At 43.1% G+C, this 22,614-nt stretch overlaps 1 protein-coding gene across 4 annotated transcripts in view; it reads right to left on the bottom strand.

The window, feature by feature from the left end:
• Nucleotides 1-22,614, bottom strand: part of cux1b (cut-like homeobox 1b) — a 93,163-nt gene that overhangs the window by 48,634 nt on the left and 21,915 nt on the right. For all 4 annotated transcript variants that reach the window (XM_077566932.1, XM_077566928.1, XM_077566929.1 and 1 more), the window contains exons 2-4: nt 13,678-13,788; nt 8,100-8,147; nt 1,637-1,715 (exon numbers count right to left, since the gene is read on the bottom strand). In XM_077566932.1, the coding sequence (XP_077423058.1) occupies nt 1,637-1,715; nt 8,100-8,147; nt 13,678-13,788 (238 nt within the window). The remainder of the gene's footprint in view (nt 1-1,636; nt 1,716-8,099; nt 8,148-13,677; nt 13,789-22,614) is intronic.

Here is a 22,614-nt window from a genome sequence, read left to right as displayed (position 1 = left end):
AAATATTAGAATGAAGCTTATATAAATATATAATCAATATCAACTGGGACCGTCGATATCATGTCGCAATCAAGTGGCTAATGGATAGCCGCTGCTGATGTCCACGAACAACTAAGTTTACTTGATCAAAGAAAACAATTTTCTCAAAATGGGCTTGACACAGCACACACACACACACGGCAGGAAACAACATGTAAGGCGTAGAATAGGTATTGCAAAAAAAAAAAAAAAAAAGGAGGAAGAAAGAAAGAACACTTTCTGGAGGCATCTTCCCAACATGTCTGAATACACAGCAGGGTTAACTGTCAGTGTGATGAAGAGAGCCCTGTCAGTCAGGCCAATCACATCTGATTGGTGCTCATGGGTGGCAGACTGGTGACAGGCAGCCAAGAGACGCGGGCGACGCTCATCAGCATGCCAGCGAAAAGAGCACTTTCTGTGTGTGTGTGCGCGCATGTGTGTGTGTGTGTGTGTGTGTGTGTGTGTGGTGCAGATAAGAGGAACTGACAGCTTACAGCTGGGGGTAAGGGCTGTGTGTGCGTGTGTGCGCGCCTCATGTCTGACACAGTTAGATATCTTAACTATGCTAATGAGAGATCAGCAGAGAACGATTGGAGAATTTCATGCTGATTCCGTGCTGCCAAGGTGACACGACATGCCGGGCCGAGCGCCACGCACGCATGCAGCGCGCACGCAGTACAAACAAACATTGGGAAACATAACGAGGCGCCCTGAATGGAGACTCCTCCTATCTGCCTCCAAGTTGGCGCCCTTGAAATGTAACTTTCTCTGTCTTATCAAACCTTTTGTCCTTCACATACACCATCACCCCTACTCCCCCCCCAGCCCCCCCTCCTTCAAATCTACTGTACAGCCAGTTAAAAGCAGTTTGACTTGTGGGCCACTGGTGCTAAACGCTCTCGCCAGACACCTTTAATCTACAGCAGAGCACACTGGCCTGACTAACCAGGCCTTCAGCTGATAGAAGACAGAACAAAACACACAGTTTCCACTTTCAAGACCGCTGCATTAGTCAGGCTGCCGCTGTGTGTGCGTGCGTGCGCGCGTGTGTGTGTGTGTGTGCATCAGGCATTACATCATTGTCTCGCAGCAAGTTAAGAATAGCCCCCCGTCAGTGCCGCCGCTGACTTATTGGGAGCAGTACAATCCAAAGATATTACTGTAGGCCTAACCGTGTGGGAATATGATGACCTCCTTACGCTATGGATGAACTCCGCGCCTCTTGTTCCGACATACGTGGCCCCCTTCAGGGCCCCCGTGTAGGTGAAGAACTGCCACCAGTGGTGTGACTGTGCTTCATGTCCCTCTTCGACCTCGATGCGCTGACTGCATATACGTTGCGGCAGCAAGCACATGAGAACAACTTTTTTTCTTTTTTTTAAAGAGCTTCTTAAAGGCAACACCAGTGGAGAACAGATCTCATGTGGACATATTAGGGCGCCGCAGCACGCCTGAATGCGTCGCCGAGGAGCACCAGAGGGATGGTGTCATGCTTTTTCCCCCTCCTTATCTGTTGGTGCTGCCTGCATGCATGAAAGGGTCCTCCTGACGACATTTTCGGAGCCTGCTGACGCGTCTAGACCGACTCAAGATACAGCACGAGGAGGCGTCTTACCTGGGACATCGATTATTTTCTTGTACACGTTTAAGAAGGCGGCCTCTGCTTCTTTACTCCTCTTGCTCAGGGCGTCGATCTGTATTGGAGAAAGAGAAATGGAGGGTTAGCAGGTCACAACACCTCAGATGTGCGTGTGATGCAAGATGAATATGTGCTAAAGGCTAGCCATTGACCCATCAACTTTCAGAGTAAAAAAAAAACAGGAATGAAAATAGGTCAGGGGTGAAAAAGGAGAGAGGGACCAAAATTTTTGCCCGTTAATAGTCGTCGGGCACTCGTCAAACTGGTTGGGGGACAAAGGGATAATGGCAAATTTAAATGTTAAAAATGTTATGCCGGCAAGAAAAACTGTTTGCGAAAATGCGAACATCGTTGCTACATTTATTGGCCCATGGATGGATGTTGAAAAAAACAGCATGCATTGCGTTCAAGAAGGGAATTGACAATTGTCAGTATCAGGGTATCGTGGTAATATCATGGTAATAAATGTTAATTTATTTAACAATAAAATAATCATTTAATAAAATAACATTCACTTTAACAGTTATTTTTCATTAAATTAAATCTGACAAATAATAAAACATCATGAATTTAAAACACATGAGCCAGAGAGGATGGAGTAAAAAAAAATCAAGGCATAACATTAATAAAGAATAAATAATTCCAAAAATAAATTCATATTACAAAAAGTGAGAAGCAAAGTTCTTTACAATGACCACAATAAAGTTAAGCAGTAATACAAGAACAGAAGATTAACAATAGTGTTATTTTGTTTCCTTGTGCAAATTTTCAACAACGTACGCCTGCCGCACGTAGCACGATGAATTCGAACCCAACTTGAAGTAAAATCTCACAAACAAAAGACAGCTGGATGAGGACGTGAACGACAATGAAGAGAATAATTGGAACTCGGGAGCAAACTCATTTTAATGCATGTATCCGACGCGGTACGTAATGTTTACTAGTGCTAATAGTTGGCCACAAGATTTCGTCAGCCATGAAATTATAAATGGTATAAGTACGTGGTAAGTATTGTTCTAAAATTATATAATATATTTGTAACGATGGTAAAGCCACACACCTTACAACTGAACATGATTCGCATCGGTGGTTGAAGACGGACATCTGCTGTGTCCGCGCAGGCCTACGACGCGGCTACCAGACACTCAACTCTTAACTTCATTTTATTTATAGATCAGTCGCTATAACAAGGTGCTGTATATAAACATTGAACAAATGGAAAGCCTTTAATGCCAATGAAATTGGGGTTATGAAAACATAAAACACAATCAATAAAGAAAACTACATGGCTAATAAAATAATGGCAAATATAACAGTATAAGAACTCTTGTATTAGATATGGTGGTAAAAGAATATTCACTTTCCATCTCCTTTATAGTTCTTGGTCACTCAAAACGTGTTAAAACTCGTGCTGGCCCCTTTGTCTTTAGAAAAAAAAACCTTTGATGCCATTTTCAAGTGCCAGCACCGAACGATTACTTATTACACAAAAATGAATCGGACGCAATTAACTTCAGAGGCGGCACATTTATTCAAATCTGCAAGCAGCCGATTATATTGCGCCCTGTGTAGACGTCCCCTCAAAAAAAAAAAAAAAAAAAAGAGCTAAGAAGCTAAGCTAAACTAAGAGCTAAGCTAAGAAGAGCTTAGCGGTTATTGAAAACTTGACTTTTTAAAACTAAGGTAAAACGGCAAACCGGTAATTGGCCCACTCTACAAAGCACCCCGCCCAAATGGGCACATTTTTATCCACGCTGGGGGAGAAATGTCGCATGTGTGACTATTTTGGTCGCAATTTCGAGCCTTGACTACACAAAACGGCATTCATAATAAAAATAGGGTTTTGTCTTGTTTGTGGATAGCGGCGTGGTACATCCTCATTGGGTTTTTTTTTCTTCTTCTTTTATTTTCTGGAGAGCTCAGTATTGTTCATTCGGTAATATTACCTAATTATAATTTAATAAATAAAAAAATAATAATAATAATAATAATTGTACCTCCTCATTGGTGGGATGCACTGTATGGTCATGCCATGTTTTATACGTTTTGTAGCCTTTTAGGTTCGGTTTACAGCCCCGAATGACACCAGACCTGCGTCGCATGGTGGCTTCAGATCCAGTCGTCCACCCTGACTGCGTGTAGGTCTGTTGCGTGTAACCACAGTTGTTGTGTTTCCTTCCCGTGCAGTCGGCTCAGCTGTTCAGGCGGTGACGGACGCGTTCCGTTTGCCGTGTATTTGTGTCTATCCGTCTGTCCAGAGCGAGTGCAAGTGTGGTCGTATCCCCTCCAGCGCGCTGACATCATTAAACAGCTGGCTCAGTCTTTCCAGCCACAGCAGGGGCAGATTATTCAGTCAGCTCTTAGCGGCAATACAGCGCGGATCCATTACCGACGCAGCCATTAACACGAGAGGACATCCCATCCCAGATATTAATCGAAATGGACAGCATTAGAATGGATCCATAAGGGATTAATTCTGATATCATACAGGAGACGTTTAATACGCTCGTCAATGGTGAAACGCCGCTAAACTCACTGTCACGCTTCGATAAGAAAAGCAGGACAAGTAGTGCCGGCAACACATCTGAAGTCAAGTAGAAATGGAGGGAAACAGATGCCAAATAAAGACATTCAGATGTTGCTACTGTACTGGGCAGCGCTACAGCTGACTACTGTGCCTCACGCACTCAGACTAAACAGGCATGTGTTTCTCTTCCAGCTCCGGCAGCACATTCGCGGGGAAAAGAAAAAAAAACGAATAGAGACAAAAGCCCGAATAAGTCCAAATATTAAGTCTTCACATTCCCAGCCAAACCAGTAGTGTTGCTGATGGGTGGTTTAGAGGTTCTCGCCACTGTAAACAAAGTGGGATACATGTAATTCTGCCGGCGCTCCTATGGGAACCTAATAAATCTCTTCACATGGCTTTGATTCATCTCTAGTTTTTTAGCCGCAAAACATCTGGCCCTCGGTCGACTGGTGCCAGCAGCCCTCCCTCTTTTCCCCCTCCATTATTTCTCTCTTTCCAATTCTCCCTCTTGTCACTTCCATGTTCTCGTCCATTTTTTTTTTTCTAACCATCAATCTTTGTCAAATGTTTCTCTCATAAGCTCCGGATGGACAGGTCTGACTTGTCTCAAACACACACGCACACACACACACGGTGTTCTGCCGCTATTATAATGTAATTCTCACATCACGCGGCCTTGTGTACTTTGCCCTCATCGTGTGACACAATAGTGATTGGGATGGTCAATTGCGTGGTCACTAATGGGAGATTACGGATCCTCGGGACTAATACTGCTTACACACCACAATCAAACCTGTTCAACACAGAGTGTGTTCCTGTAAACTGTACTGTACACTCACTGGCCTCAACATTAAGTACACACAAACAAAAGCTTATGACGTTTCCAAAAATGATAATCCTCAGTTTTGATTTACACCAAGATAAGAGAGTCATTTACTACCTAATACCTGTACAAGTTTGTTAGCGTGATTTTAGAACTACCGTGAATCAGGCTTAGACTTAACTACATATTTGCCAATGTGCCAATTAAAACCTTTTGAGTGGGATGTGGCAATTTAAAAAAAAATGGAATCATATTTTGCAGATCTAGTCAAAATGGTGACGTCACTGGAAGCGATGCTTTGTTTACATGTTTAGCACAAGTCCACTTTTGACAGTTTGACAGTGACGGACGTAAACCATGCGGGAGCGCAAGTTAACATCTTAAAGTAGAATGGTGTCCATACACATGAAATCATATCTGATGTTCTTTGACCACATGTTCTGAATCTTAGAGCACCCGCTGCAAATCTTTCTTTTCTTTTGTTCTTTCTTCGTTCAAACGCCGACAGCGCAACAAGTTGCTAAGCTGCACAAGACATTGTCAAACGTTATGCCATCGTTCAGAAAAAAGGAAGCAAATCACGTACATTTCAGGCATGTGGTCGTTGGCATGGATATCAATACTTAGATCCTTCACTCTGGGTGGCTAAGAGAATTCAATGAGTTCTAATAAATATATATATATATATATATATATATATATATGGTCTCCGCAGCTAGCAGGTATACCAAGTAGCATGCATGCTAACGCACGCTGCACTCAGGATGTTTCCCGCGAAGAATATTTATTTCGGTATTACAACACTGAGTGTGCAATAACCTCGCCACAAAGCAATGCGAGATTTACTTAAGGTTGGCCATTTGAAACGAAAAAATAAAAAATAAAAAATAGAAGAACTGTTCCATAGTTAGAACAATGCAGTGCAGGTGTACCGAATGGAGTGGTCCTTGAAGAGTGGAAAAAGAGGGGGAAACATGCACGCTCACAAACTGATACATATATTATCTTCCTGAGGCGGTAAAGGAAGACAGCTGCATGACTGTACAATGACGGGGCCAAGGTCAGTGGTACGGCAGCTTTATATAGCCCAACATGGGAGGCAGGAAATAGACGTTTAATGTAGGACACACCCTACAGTTAGAGGCAGGTTAACTGCAGGACCAGAGCCATTAGAAGACCACCCAGGATTTGCAAATACAACCCTTGCGGTTCCCAAACTGCAGCTCGCTCCACCAATTCCGATCACATCTGCTCTCACATCCTCCCCCTGCCCCCATACCCGCACGCACACTCAAAACAAATGAAGTGACACAAATGATACGGCGCCGGCATCGGGAGAAATGCTTGCAATTGCAAAAAAAAAAAAAAAAGGCTTTCCTGACACATCGCGAGCTCACATCCGTACGTACGTCAGCGCCCTTGTGCCACCGTCACTCAGCACCACCTCTCCCCTATTCCTGTGTGAAGGGCATCGGGCCCACCTGAGTGGTTGGTGTGGCTGTGGGTGAGGGGGTGGAGGGGTGTTGTGTGCGTGTGTGTGTGTGGGGGCCCCACTGGAGTCTGATAAGGGGAGGCTATGGGAAGCAGAGACTGAAGCCTTGGATAATGGAAAAGCTTATCTGATCGATGGACCAACAAGGAACACGGCGCATGCAACATACGCACGCCAACTCACGTACACACGCACTCCACAGTGAGGCCTTGTGGAAACTGTACAGTTTATTGATAATAATTACAACCTGCAGGCATCCACCTTCCAATGACAAAGACAGCCAAACTTCAAAGTACTGTCTGGAACCGACATCCAGACGGTTGCTGGAGGACGGGCAACGAAGACGTCTTGTCCTCGATCAAAAGGCTCCAGGATGGGGGGGGGGGGGGAGAGCAAACAAAGCCCGGGCTAAAAATGCCACACTCCCGGCGCGGCTCGTGTCGTGGCACGCCGGCGCAGCAGAATAGTCGACTGATTGATGGGCTGCTCCTCGACTGGCGCGGGTGTACAGTATTATCTCAATAATCACACGATAACGTCTCCTCGGCTGGCCGACCACCCACTATGCGTCTCGTTTTATTGGGTTGTGCACGTTGAGGTGTGTCGACGCCAGTGGTGGAAACAGCTGACAAAACCACAATTACGTCGCTGCAGTTTCTTCGCTCTAAATAGAGCGCAGATCATCAGCAGAACATGCCGGAATCATAGAGTGTTTTTTGTTTTTTCAACACAACCGCTGCCTGTGGTGGGCTGCCCCAACCAACACGAGAATATGGAAAAGTAACCCAGTGTTAAACTGCAATATTCTATGGCCAGTAGCACAGCAGCCCTGTCACTATCTATTGGCGTGATTCGGCTCGTGTGTTTAGAGTGTGAGCGCATGTGTGTGTGTGCGTGTGTGTGAGCTGGGAGAAGAGTTGGCTGCACTGAATGTCCACCCACTCCAGCCCCAAATAATGCCAGAGTCCAAAACAGCCGCTTCCACTCTTACCCTCTCTCACATATGGGAGTCAACTGGGAATGCTTCGAGGAGGAGGAGTCAGCATGGAAATAGGCCAAAATGATGGAGGAGGAGTGCGAGTGTGGGAGTGTGATATAAGCACACGCACGCACACACACACAGTCACTTCTTATAGGTCAAGGTACACGCAAATGTAGGGGAGGGGGGTGAAATGTTACACCGGAATAAAATAAATTTGTCATAATGAAGAGCAATGGCCTGTGATTCACCCTATCAAAAAAAAAAAAACACCTCAGTCAGACAAGCAAAAAAAATAAACAAATTCAAAGGAAATGGCATTTGGTGAGTTGCGACAGGCTAAAGCCAGGGTTTTGTGATGCCTTTTTTTTGTTGCAGGATGCAATTTAAACACACCCTCGGGCTACGGGACTTCATGAATAGGACAGGAAAATCAAGAGGAGGAGAAAAAAGTGGGAGGGGAAATGAGATAGTGGCGAGAGAAAGAACAGGAGTGAGAGGGGGGGGGGGGGGTAACGGGGAAGACTAAAAGAGAAGCGAAGTCAGAGCGGCGGTTAAAATGGCGTCTTGTGAGTGCTGCGTTTAATAAGCATGTTTATAACGGGAAGCACTCACCTCTCCTTGGAAGCTCTTGAGCAAAGGGGCGACTTGTTTCCTAAAGTCCTGAAAAATGAAGGAAGGTAGGTCAGTCGCTATGAAATTATAATCACCGAGATATTTTGATAACTGACTCAATCAATCACAAGCGGCGTTTTTACATGTGAGCGCCACTAAAACCAAACAATTGAGAAACCAAACTAAAAAATGTGACTTTAGACATCCTGTCTTGAGACTATAAGGTGTCATTGGTGTCCTCATTAGAATTACCGTCATCATAAAAATGTAGCATAATAATGATTGTCAGAGGGCTAATTACAGTGGCCCAAAAAATTGTACAGCACATAAAAGTCTCTCAAAATGTGTCTACTCTGTCACTGTGAAACATCAATTGCAGAAATTCAAAATATTTGTTTAACAGTATTATACACAGCTCAGCTTGCTAACTGAATCGTTTTTGCTAACATGCTAACTGAATCATGTGCTCAGAAAGTGCAAATGCCAGCCACAATGTCCACCATGTCATCTTCCACCCTGTCAGCAAGCGTTAAGTTTTGCATGTACATTGCCTGCTTGCACTTTATTAAAAATAAATACATAAATAAAGTGTGGGAGCTTCATCAATATATAAGGGCTGTGCAATTAATTGAAATTCAAATACGATTTCAATTGTTACACTCCACAATTACAAAATTGGCATGATCGTAAACAAAAATTTTATATTATTAATACTAATTTTGAGTTGTTTAAATGTATATATTTCCACCTTTTTTCAATTTTAAAATAACTAATTTAATTAATCTTTTTTGATCCAAAAGAAACTTGCATAATTATAGTGTTTTAAAGAAAATATTTTTTTCATTTGAACATTTTCTTGTTTTGCACCAAAAAACAAATGATCATCCTAATAGTGATTTCAATTATTACTAAATTAATGGTAATTAATATTTTAGAGCAGCCCTACTTCAGGGAACTATTTTTTTTTTTTTTAATCAGTTTTGTTTTGTTTTTTAAATGCCAATTTCCGTTCAGTGAAAATTAATACTGGCTCCAAATATCAAAGCCTCTTTGACTATTAACAGTATCGGTATCGGAACCTTAAAAAAAAAACATATTGGTCTATCTTTAGAAAACATTAAATAACAAATAAATTGGGAACAGATTGTATTCAACTGGGAGGTTCCACCATAGTGCTGATCAAATTAGTCCTTGGGAAAATCACTCTCACCACATCCAATAGGAAATGAGCGGCGCGCGTGTGAGTGATGAGCATGAGACCAGGTTTGCACCCTGGGGTGCCCTGGTGGACCGGGCTTCTCACAAGAGCAGGTGCAGCACCACCTGGGCCACCCAGAGGCGCCACTAGTGCGTGCGAGGCGCTAGCATAAACCGCAAAGTAGGCCTACAGTTCATGCAAATTGTCTCCGCGCACCCATTTGGATTTTTTTTTTTTTCCTGTTTCATCATTTGACTGTACAGCAAATGCTTTTCATCCCATTGCATGACTTTCCAGTGCGAGTCAGCGGTTTCTGATTAGATAGCCACTGGACTATGTATCAGGGGAACATGCAAATCACCATGCTGTTAGCCGAGCCTACATCCTGACAGACTGAACTGGAGCGTACGGTAAAAAGTGTAGCAGAATAGGACATTTTGTTCAGGAACATTTGATTTGCACACTCGCTGAATACACACAGACACACGCAAAAAAAAAAAAAACGTGCCTAATGAAGATGTGAAGTGGGGCAACGACAGATATGAGCCTCACAGTTGAGAAATCTCGGTCCAAAAGCCCGGACGAGTCGGCGTATCCCAAACTGACCCGGCAACAGCGTCTGGCCCAATCCCAGCTCGGTCCAGACAGGCTGAGGACGGGTCACGACCTCGCTGACCCACCTCTATTGTTACCTCATCAGGGGTCGCCGTGGCTGTTTGTCTGGACCAATTCAATATTCCCCTGCCAGGGATAATGACCTTCAGCGACCCCCCCTCCCCCCACCCCCCTTTCAAACACACACAAGATAAGCAGACACAATACAAACACCCACACACGAGAGCGTCTCCTCTCATTTGCAATAGATTCTGATGAGATCCAAATTTGATCCTAATTTACCTTTTTTCATTCAGTTTGTTTTCAACTATTTCCAACTTAAAACATACATTATTGACGTAAAATAAACCCAGTAATGTCTGCGTAACACGACGCTGCCATAAATAACAACTTTGTTCAAATAAACTTCTGGTAAACCCCCCCGAAGCCCCGCCCCCATAGCCAGCTGAAGAATGGCAGAATTATTTAAACGATAGCATATTTGAAAATGAACACACACAGGGGCAAGTTACTGCTTTTGCTGCCCTGATACGTTCGTGGTATGGTCATCTCTCCAGCGCGTCGCCCCATTGGCCCCCTCCCACTTTCAAAGATTTATGACCATATAACATAACAATGCACACACACACACACAGCATGGTCAGTGTGTGTGTGTGCAGGAGGAGGACAGGATGGATGGCTGGTGTGTGATCTGCCGGCAGACAGCAGACAGGCCAGCCCGAGGAAGCCCCCGGGGAATATGGAACTCCCATTCGCTGTCTGTCTGCCCCGCAGCCAAACACAAACGTGTGCGCATGTGCACGTGTGCGCACACAAACACACACACACGCGCGCGCGAGCACGGGGACACACAAGAACACACAGTTGCTTTACTACCGCCGCCTCTGGCTAGCAATCTTTGGGGCATTTTACAACCATTCCCACCCTGGCCTTTATAAAAGGCTGCTAGAAGGGCCTTGACTAACTAAAAGAAAAATTAAGAACAGAATGAATAATTCAGGCGGCGCGCACACATGCGCACGCACACAAAAATCAGTGTGTCAGTTGAAATGAATAATGAAAGCTTTGTTTTTTTTTACGCCACATTTCTTTGCGCTACTTTTAAAATGTTACAAAAGCTGCCGTGTATGTGTGTGTGTGTGTGTGTGTGTGTGTGTGTTCAGTTCATGGCGAGTACGGCTCAGCAGACGAGACACAGTCAACGTGGGCCCCGCTTCTCCTGCTTGCTGAATTATGGATCAGAGACGGACTCCCGCTCAGCTTAATGCAGTCTGATCTGATGTGACTGTGATCTGCGATGACTGGTGTGGACCATAAAGAGCTGACGGGGCCCGCTCTATAGAACGGGCCACACACACACACACGCGCGCGCAGGACACAATCAGGGCATTTCTAATCAGGCCACGTCATCAAACTTCACCAAGCAGCCTTTTGGGTGAAGACCACATCAATGCTTATATAGGCTTCTTTTGAAATGTTGTGCCTTTTAGTGCCGTTACAGCCCTGTAATGAATCCTGTCGCTAGACTGGCCCCGGCTCAGATTCCTCCTCCACATACCAGGGAGATGCCAGGGGCCGCGCAGACGCCAGAGGAGCCTTCCTAAATCACAGCCTTGTTACACTGATGAATGTCTTTGCCCAGTTATCTGCCTCTCTGTGTGTGTGTGTTTTTTTTTGTGTGCGTTTGTAACACTTCCACTTTGAAAATGACGTTGTAGATCAATGTGTAGGCTTGAATCAAATTGGCAGAAACAGTTGAAGCTCCAAAAAGCGGACACCTTAAAGCTAGTCAAGTAGAGTTTGAAACTAGGCAGTAGGGCCCCCAAAAAAAACATTGCTTTTAGGCCAATGCCCATTCTGACATTTGGTAGAATAATTTCCATCCCCAATTAACCAGCCGATGAATAAAAAAATATCTATAATAATCAAAATAACTTGTACTATACAACGGAGAGAAAATTTGGCAAGAAATAGCCAATTTTTTGGGAGGGGAATATTTGGTATATATTCTTTATTATTATTATTTATTATATAAAAAAAAAAAATCTGCAAAAGTCGACTGATTTTAAAAGCGCTATCGGACTATCTAATTGCTTCACTCGTGGTATTTAAGCCGCATTCGAGGAAGGCGGAAATTCAGATAAATCAAACTTTGTTCTGACCTCAAAGCGTTACAAAGATGGCTGATTCCCATATATTGTTTGTTGTAGTCATTCCAAATCACATTGTGTTATGTGTCAAATAAAGTACCAATATAAATATCTAATTAAAATCTTGCCATTCTCGGTTTGTGTCTCTACGGAGGGTCGACATTGTCAAGTGACGTCAGATTGAAGCCGGTTGTTGAAGTCGGGGCCCTTTTACCCCCTCAGACTTAGCAACTCGGATCTCTGAGTACAAAGGGGCGTTCCCATGCACACTTCCTGGTATGAAGTCGCAAAAGTCCGACTTCCCACTTTCCTCAAATGCAGCATTAGACCTTTGAAATAGAATTTGGGAAAATGACATTGAATGACTGCACGTTGTTAGCTTTGGTTAACTATTAAAACCCCTTCTCTCGTCAACGCTAACGCAGACATTGGTCGGAATGTCTGGCGGCAGTGACCCGTTTGTAACGGTGTGCTTACTCAATGACAGTGTAAAAAATTTGCGAATTTTTGTGAATAAATTTGGCAATTGAACATGATTTTGAGGAGTGCTGCGTTGACATTAGTGCGTGACAGTATATGACAGCAAGCAGGGTTTCCCCCAGTGCTTTATATACCGGGCGGGCCGCCAGGCTTCTCTATGATTTATGATTCGGCGCATGTCGTTTGTCAGTCGCATCGACAATTTAGAGGCTTCAATGAACCTCATCTGGGTAGAAGATGGAGTATTCAAAGAAAACAAGCAAACAAACAAGACCCTCATAACTGTGAGGTCTGTGGTAACCACCCATGTTGTCACAATTTGGATTTATACCAAATATTGTTTCTCAATGGTAAATTTTATGTTGAAATCCATACAAATCTAGGATCACAGCATCACAGACACAGATTGCAGACTTTGGAGGCTCCACTCCAGTTTCCTCTGGGGGATCATCTGCTAAAGCGGGTGTGCTCCGAGCTAAAGTCAATAGCGGCAATCGTCACCCTGTGTTAACCATAATAGGCCTGCGATCAACTCCGCGGAGAGTTGACAATTTTCTATCTGCCGTCTACTGCGTTCATACATAATTCATTGGGCCATCAATAATTCACCATGGTGACATTACCAATAATAACACAACAATACTTTGTTTTCGCGTGTGCGGTTTAAAAATGTGTTGCCCGGGTAACAGAGATGAAACAAATATTCCCAGGAGGAGGGATGGGAACACAGGAATAGGACAGAATTCCCCCCTGATCCCGCTTAGCAGCGTTGTCACACTCCCTGCCTCTCGCCCGCTCCCTCTCTCTTGCGGTCACACACACACACACACTCGCGGACCACACTTTCTGCACGCATAAAAAACTAGGTCAGATAATACAAACTCCTGAGGGGTTTTCTGTTTTGTCTCTTTAGGATTTCAGGGAAACTAATGGAGAGACTATTTTTGGGAGCCAAGCCCACATCTCGGCGCTCCTCCTCCTCCTCCTCCTCCTCCGCTGCTGCGCTTTCTCTGTAAATAATCACTGCTGCGTTTATGAAGACGAGCGCACACGCATGCAGGGGCAAACTATGGCCGCCAAACACGACACGGGCACGTGTTCGGCGGGTACGCAGCTGACAGGCACACTCGCTCACCTCTGGTGTGTTCTTCTTGAACTCGCGGCTGAGGTCGATGAGCTTCTTCCTGGACTGTTCGCTCTCGTCCTGTCTGTTGGCGAGCTGTGTGGCGGTGGCATCGAGTTCTTTCTGCAACGCAAATGCAACAACGTAAAACAAGATCGTCTTTAAAAGGACAGAATCTAGACGGAAGAGGTGAGGATTGCGATATTGCAACATTTTGTAATGAAATTTGAAAAGTTAGATCAAACTAAACTTCAATGCTTTTCTTGGTAATAACCAAAATCATTAAAACTTTTATATCAATAGCAATGGCAGTGTATGGTTAAAAACAACAACAACAGTACACATTCCGTGTCTTCCTTTTTGCCTGTTAGTCACATGATTAACTTTAAAGATAAAAGATCAAAGTGAACACGAACTTGAACAAGGTCCGCCATTAATTTTTTTCCCCCCATGAATGTAATATCATGATACAGTGATCAATATACGTACTGGAATAAAACTATATATGATGCATCACATTCACAATATTTATGTAGCGATTCGTCCTGCACACAAAATTACACTTTTCTGTCACATTGATATACATTGATTAAACACCCAATTCACAATGACTGTGGAAATTGAATCTGGCTCTTCATCTTTGCTCAACATAGTATGAGGGATTACAATAATGAAGAAATCATACCACAACAGCCACAAGTCGACAATTGAGCAAACTAAATTCCCTGCAGCATAGATAGTACTCAAAGTAGCGTGATCATTTGCAGCCAATAATGGCCAAGCTGGGCGTATCATCACGTATCATTTGAGTCAGGTGTGCGTTTTGATTTCCACTGAACCCCTGAGACTGACTCGCCAAAGCCCTGGGGTTTGATCGAACCCAGGTTAAGAACCACGAGTCAAGCGATTACAGAAATTCAACGAGTCCACATTAATAAGCACCTTGCAAAGCTGGATGGTATCTTCACAATTTTATGACAGACAGACAGAGCTAATAGGCATTTTTGTAGTCCCTGCTAGGCATAGTGCAGTGAACTTGGCCCGGCGTGTTGCTGCAGCCGACAACAGAACCACAACATTCATGTCCCGCCAGGGGGAAAACCCCGCCTAGTAAGCTAACCGGCACAATCAAGTGTCATCACTTGCCACTGTGCGAGCCTTGGCAAAAGGCCGCGACTCCATCGCGCGCTTTTCACAGCAATTATCGACCGATGACCCCCCCCCCCCCCCGGAAGACCCCACCCGACAATCGCGGCAACAGTGGCGAGATTCCACACGGAAGGCGTGCATCCCTAAGACGAGAGCCATCTTTATGGTGTCCATTCTGCATTGTTATTAAGAGTTATTTATGGCCGCTCGTTCCAGATGATGATGAGCCAAGAGCTGACATTAACAAGACGTTGAAGGCCTTATAAAGATCGTATCTCGCCGTGCTCAGATTGTGTTGCTGTTGGATTCTTGCCCTCTGTCACGCTTTTTTTTCCCCTCCCTCTCTACACTCATCATCCAAACAGCAGTACTCCTCCGTTGAAATTCTTCTCTTTCCCCCTCCTCCACCCTTTCCTCCACGTCCTGTGAGGCCGCCCACCCCTGAGAGTGATTAAACGCTGCTGAAGGGCCGTTATGCTAACTAACACACTAATCATTTAATACACACATTACCACAGGGGCCCTTGTGGCTCCGTCTGCTGACAAGGTCCCAAAACACACTCACGCACACATTGCCCACCTCCCACGATAACACTAAAGAAATAGTGTGATCAAGTACTAATTAGAAGCTTCCCCCCCCCCCCCCCTCCATCAACATTAAGTCAAATTCCCCAAGTAGACGTGATCTTGTTTTATCCACAAACCATGAAGAAGAAAAAAAAACACAATAACGGAACTTGGTCAAGCGTTACTGTTAGTGGTTAATGCAGCAGCAGCACGGGACAAAAAAATGAGAACAAAAAAAAAAAAGCTCAATTCGTGCTCTCGTTGCCCGTGGAGCAGTTGATGTAGCAGCCTGTCTGCCCGTGGCCATGGAGCAGCTGCTCTGTGTGTTAGTCAATTCGAGCGTGTGCAGGAGCTTGTACGCCTGATAAAAAATAAATTAATAAATAAAAAAGGAGGGCCATGATAAATTTTAATCAAGTTAGATTCATTGTCAAAAAAATATGGATGTTGTAGTATTGGTATAGCTGGGCTTCAGTGGTCTAAGCTCAGCTGGTTGAAAGAAATATCAAAAGTTATATTTTTTATAGTCGACACTAAAGGTGATAAGTTGAGTCAACTCAAGTATTCCCCCCGTCCCCGACAGGACAGTGGTATGCAAAAAAAAAAGAAAAAGAAAAGTTGGACACGTTTCAGTTCAAATCCTGCAAGGATGACATAAATAGCAACAAGTATGCTGAGTGTATCCATTCAGCACAAGGACGGCGTTTTGAAAATATCGAATCCCTCTGTGAATATTTTGTGTAAATATTGAGCATCCCTGCAACTTAACAAGAAGGCCCGAGCTTGAACAGGAGGAGCTGACGCGATGAGTTGCAAGCAGTTTTCCAGTTTGTCGTATAGTGTGTTCTTTGTGTAACCACAACCTCTAAAAATGGAGTTATATGCAGTATACTAGGGGGGGGGGGGGGGGATATGTAGTGATTTAAGCATCAATCAAGTCAACAATGAATGCAACATACTGTATAAAAACAGAGTGGCAAGCAGCGGGGCACAGTTCAGTCTGAGCCAGTTTGCGGTTTAAAGAAGAACAAATGACGTCAGCTGTGGGAAGTTACCCATTTAACTGAGCACAGCAAATTTATGATTAATTTACGCTCATGCGTGTAACCTGCTTAAGACTTCCAATATGGCACCGTTCCTCATTACTATGCTCAATACAACATTAGCATGTGAACACGAGTTCATAAAAGAGTTTTCTACAAATGTTACCATATGTTTACGAAATAAAATCAGAATCCAAGATTATTTGGCAGGATAGGAAAATTGAGTCAACAATTTACAGGGGAAAAAAAGAACTTCCATTGAAGTGAAGAAATGCGTATTGCTTAGTTACCCACAATTTTTTTTTTAAGCTGCGCTCTGTTTAACAAATATATTGTGAATTTCTGAAACGTTTTTATGTCAATCAATATTTCACTATGACAAGAGTGGCAGTGTTTCCCACACCATATTAATACTTGGGTGGGCCACCCAAGTAAACTGGCTACCACCCAAGAAGTTTTCAAGAAAATCCATTAAAAATGTATTTAAAAAGAAGCGACCGGATATACCGCAATGTAACGCACATGTTACACTTGACAACATCCAACTACACACAATGTGATGAAAATGTAAGTATTTATGCTGTAATCACTGTTCGGCCTCTACTGCGCAAAAACAAAATGCTAGTAGTAATGTCACTGAAAACATTGGAGAGTTTCTTAATGGGCAGTTACCCCATAATGACACAGGAATTTTAGTACAGTGTTCAATGTGATTCTAAAAACAAAATACACATGAGCAAAATTACTCAATCAAATGACTTCTTGTGGACAATAAAACCAAAATAGTTTGATTTAGTATCATTTACCCACTAATAACACACTATAGTTAGCTGAGCAGTGTGTGTCAACATCCCATACTGTATATATATATAATGAAAACTTTTTTTTATATAAAATGAGGGAAAGACATTTTAACAGACTTATAATTGCACTGTATATGTGCAAACATTTGGCAATTTTATAATAAGACTTCACAATTTCATCATTCCGTTCCGTTCCATTTTCATGATGACCAAGTAATTCTAATAGAGTATTTAATGTGATTTTATCAAATTAAGAAGAAAAACGAAGGTCTGTACTTGCTGTCTATGTTGTCCTGAACGCAGCAGCCGCTCTTATCAAACTCTAACAGAACAGCCTTTTGATATGAAAAGAAGTCAGGGTAAAAGTGAAGCGCACAAACAGCACAGAGGAATTTAACAGTCAAACTAGTCACCCATACGAAATCATTAATGGGGCTTAATTTCTGAGAAAAAAACTGAGAATAGCGCCTTTCCACCACTCCGGTTCTGCATTAGGAGGTCACGTGCAACGCATGACGACCTCCATTCTTCAGGCCAATCCCTCGCCGATGGGCCTGCAAACATCCCAGTGTGTTACCAAAATCCTCATTGCCTGAAAATATTCTGGCCTTTAAGCTAAATAAACACATTGCACATGAAAAGTGGATTGATCGGATTCCAAGTGGGCGAGTAATTATGGGCACGATCTGGGTTGAAAATGTGTGTGGAGGGGGAGAGGGAAAAAAAAAAAAACGGCCCCTCATACATGGTCGGGTTTTTGTCTATGCAGCAAACTCTTTGCCCGCATCAGCACACATGGGCAGACTTTACACTCATCTTGCTGATAGAGCGTAACATCCCAAAGTGCACAATTCCCGCTGTTCACCCACATCACATCTTAGTGACCACTAGGGAGGTCGCACGATACATTGACACACAAAAGTATCATTTGAGGTGATTATCTGTTCCATCAACAAAATCTAAATAAAACCGGCGTGCTAATTTAGACATCAGCTGTGGAAAACGGGTCCCAGGCGGTACCACGACACAAGCCATGTTTGCTGACAAACTACTGCAAAAATTGAGCCGAGAACAAACAAGAAATCAGATTAGTTGGCTGGGTTTACTGACATAATGAATATGCATGTGACTGTGGTAATAAACTTAAAAATAAGCGAGCTATGTTCAACTGTTTGAATTTCTTTGAGAGTGATGGCGGCCCAGTCGATATGGCAACCCGCGCCGTATTTACACCCACATAATCAGTTTAATGTTACAGCCTAAAAGAGTAAAGATAGATAAGAGCAAAATAGGAAAGATGAAGATCGTTCATGTTTTTTTTTATTGATCTTGGTGCGTGCTTAGACGGTTAGTTTGAAAAAAAATATCGGTACTGCATGTTTGATATTTTGCAAAGTTCACATCAACAGAATTTCGATCGGCAAACTTGGGCAAGTTATTTTGTGTGTTTTAATGACAGCACTGGTCTAGTTATTTATTTTTATTTACAAATGGGGACAAATATTTCTCCCAATATTGGAGACAAATGAACGCTGATTTAGCCCATTCAAACCGTGAATAATGTCAAAAGAATTTGTTTCCCACTCAAACCTAACTTCATTTAAGATATGGTCCCACCCGTGTTACAAGTCCAGGAACAGTACAGCACATTGGGTTACAAATTAATTGGTAGGGTACAAATTGATCAGCTAACTGTCAAGACTTTTGACAATGAAAACCCAAACACAGAAAATTGCGACAAGAACTGTACCAACTGGTGGGAACGGGACTTTACTGACATGAGAGTGGTAATGATAAATCAGACCATTGACAAGGAGCACAGACATTTATATAAGCCTCCAACAATCAAAATTCTAAAACAAGCTTAAGTCTGCATTTAATTATAACTATGAGCAGCAAGTCCAAAATACAGTGGAACCACAAAGCCCTAAAAGCCATACAGATTGAAAACGGACCAAATTTTTTTGGGAATAATATGGTTTATGATGTCACGTGAGACTTCAGCATGAACTGTACAGAGAGAGAAACACAACAACAAATGAACCACAAACTGTAGCCGCTAATGTGACTTGGGGGATAAAACTACAGATATTCGATACTTTTTTTCAGACCTATACCAGTAAGAGTATGGTACTCTTGAGTCACCGATATCAAATACCAATACCATTAGTACTTTTGAAACATAAAATTTTCCTCGAAAAAACAATGACAGATAAAAATAAAAAATAAAAGTGTGATATATAGCAAAATATAATTTTTCCTTAAAACTTTATGACATTACTGGCAATTTTCTATCCTTCTGATTTCTATTTTGCGATCATAAAATGGCCACAAGAGGTGTACGTTCCAACTTTGAAAAAGATAATTAAAGATTGTTTTTTAAAAAAAGTTTTAAGTTCATCCATTTTCTATTCCGTTTAGTCTCATTAGAGTAGAGCATGAGTCTAACCCAGATGATTTATGGCGAGAAGTTGGGTTTTCCCATCACTGAAAAAGCCGACTCCTTTAGAAATTTTTGGAGTACTGCACACTCACTACTTCTTCATTCAGTTAGCATGCTATCGCTAATATACACAGGCAAGACAACAGAACAAGGTTCAAGGTGATATTTTGGGTGTCCAATTCAGGATTAGTCAAACTGTCACACACACGACTGTTGTGAAAAAAGGCAAAGACTAATAAATGCTAACTAGCTACTGCGGCTAGCGGGAGCACAAACATAAAATGTGGAATGGAACCATTTTAAAAGAAGCTTATGCTTCTTTCTGCCCCGTAACACTTTGTATGAGTCTCTCTCTTTTTTTTTTTTTCACTTTTGATAGAATTTTTTATTGTTTGAGATAAAGATTAAATTGAATCAAGTACAGGAAGGATACGCAAAATATACTTACGGAAAGCGGTTCCTACATAGGAGGCAATACGTGCAATACACATTTTTACAACCGTGCCAGCCATCTCGCGACAAACAAATATTAATACATTTCTTGACACTGTCTTAAAATGAATGTTGCAACCAGCTAATTAGCATGTCTATAATTGGTGAAATAAATACTATGACTCGCTCCTGAGGCAGATCACTTGCTAACTAGCATGGCTAGCAGTTTGTTTCAGTTCAGCTTTGACATTGACATTGACCAAATGAACAAAAAAAACTTTCCAGGCCGGCAAACACTTTAAAAATTATTAACAACTTGATTTAATCTTTCATCATAAATTAACATCTGGTCAGCGGAAGATAATATCCCCTTGACTGCTGTGAGTAGGCCTGCATGGCCGGGCCGGGCCGGGCTGGCCCACAGCAGCAGCTCCTGTCCTGGTTCATTTGGTCGTCTGGTCAGCTGTAAAGACGATTGGAACAGATTGCCGACACTCCCTAGAGAGTCTTCCAACGCCGCCTTGGCCAAGTAGCCTCCCGCACGCCGCTCCACACGCATGTGCTCGCACATGAATGCACAGACGAGCCGCCGCACCAAGTTGGGAAGCCCAGTCTTTCCACATTCTTTGGAGACTTGCTAACATGTTTGTCCTGACCAGTCTGGCAAAGCGGGCAATGTTTGTGCTAGCGTTGAAGCTTGGGCCAAACAGATATGATCATCCCTCATCATAGGACCTACAGCGTACCCACTGATCACCATCACGGGTAAATAAATCTTATTATAGCCGGCCATCAAAACAAAGAGGAATATTTATGTGCTCTAAATAAAATCCCAGAAAGAGAGCAAGCAAGCAAGCAAACTGCAATTACCTCAACGAGCCACAGGTGATGGATGATACAGTGAGCCCGATTAATTAAATGGGAGGCACCCAATCAGGCATGTCTGATGATGCCAATCATATCGACTACAAGTTCAATGAGATAAGCAGCGACAAACGGGTACATCCCTTACTTTGTGGAATTTCTTATGCCCTCATGCTCCAGCGATGCAGAGGCAGATAGGCCTTGGGAATGACAACAAAGTGATTGTTGTGTACACAGTATGAAGTCGATCTACAGCCTGCTATGCTGACCGGGAGGGCACACGGTAGAGGGAGAAAAAAATAAATAAAAAAATCAGAGCGAGAACACCCGCCTTCGGATCTCATTCTCTGAAGAGTAATTGGGATTGTAACTGCTAGAAATACTTTGTTTACACCATTTGGCCAGCGAGACATGCCAAGTAGTCTGCCATGCCAGCTCTAGTCCAAACACAATGTAGGTGCAGCTCCACATTCGCTGCATGCTTTACGCATTCATCTAATAAAGTACCGCCTTTGAATTGGAGCCAGCTATAAAAAAAATAAAATAAAAAAAAAAGAGACAGACAATACATTCAGTACTTCTCGGTAACACAAACAACATATTAGTCACACTACAAAGGCGGTTCATATTTTAAAATAAAACATTTGTATATGTGTTGCAACGTGGGAAGCCTTTTAGAGGCTTGCAACAGATGTTCAAGCGATGAAGTTCTCTGTGCTCTCGCTAATCTGTCTTTTTTATCGCTGCCAAGTCTGAGGCGGTTATGTGGTTATGATAGTAAACAGAAAAGGCGTCTGCAAAGATTTCTTATCTGGAATCTATAATGCCTACCTTTCACCACCCCACTCCTGCCCCCCCCCCAATACCCACCAGCTGACAACATTGCGGCTGACTCGTCTGTATGCCGTACTTACTGTGCGGGGGTGGAGTCGCGGGGTTGTCAGGAGCGTCAGCTACGCTCGCTACAGCGACACGCTACATGGGCACAGATCACAGGCGACGCCCCCTCAAAACGCAGCGCAACAGCGGTGCAGATAAGAGGCCGCCATCCTTGCTGCTCGTCTGCCTGCCTACCTTCGGCACGGGGAGGGCTTGAAATGCGACGGCGCTCCCCCCCCCAACCGCACGGCGCTCTTTGAGAGTAACATCCTCACATTTTGGAATCGATGCCATAGAGTTTTCTTCATCGCCAGCTAACAAGTGTTTTGCCAAGGTCTAAACACTTCTACGCAGGTGGGCAACACAGGGGGTCCTCTGTTTACAAGGAGTTCCGACATAATCCAAATTTGTACTTAAATTTGATCACTATAACCTACCACTAACCTACAAAGCCATAAAATAGTACGGCAGTAGCTAAACATACCTTCTTGTGGTGCACGAGTTTGACCTCACCGCGCAAATTACTTCATTGTGCACATGCCACAGTCCTCAACCAAAGAACCCTGTAGTCACATAACACTAACACATTCTAGTGATGTAACGATTATTCAAAAAAACATACATAATTTGATTACAAAAAAGGACAAAACAACATCACTGCTTCAAAGTTTCGCAGGGATCATTTTCCACACAGACTAATGCTAATGCTAATTGTAGTCGCGCGCACCATTCTGTGTAGAAATAAGTTGCTGCCGAAAGAGTCTCTAAA

This window comes from Vanacampus margaritifer, chromosome 5, assembly GCF_051991255.1.
Source record: "Vanacampus margaritifer isolate UIUO_Vmar chromosome 5, RoL_Vmar_1.0, whole genome shotgun sequence".
In the NCBI taxonomy this organism is placed as follows: Eukaryota; Metazoa; Chordata; class Actinopteri; order Syngnathiformes; family Syngnathidae; genus Vanacampus; species Vanacampus margaritifer.
The sequence above is the reverse complement of the archived record's forward strand: the minus strand, read 5'-3'. Positions and strand labels throughout refer to the sequence as shown.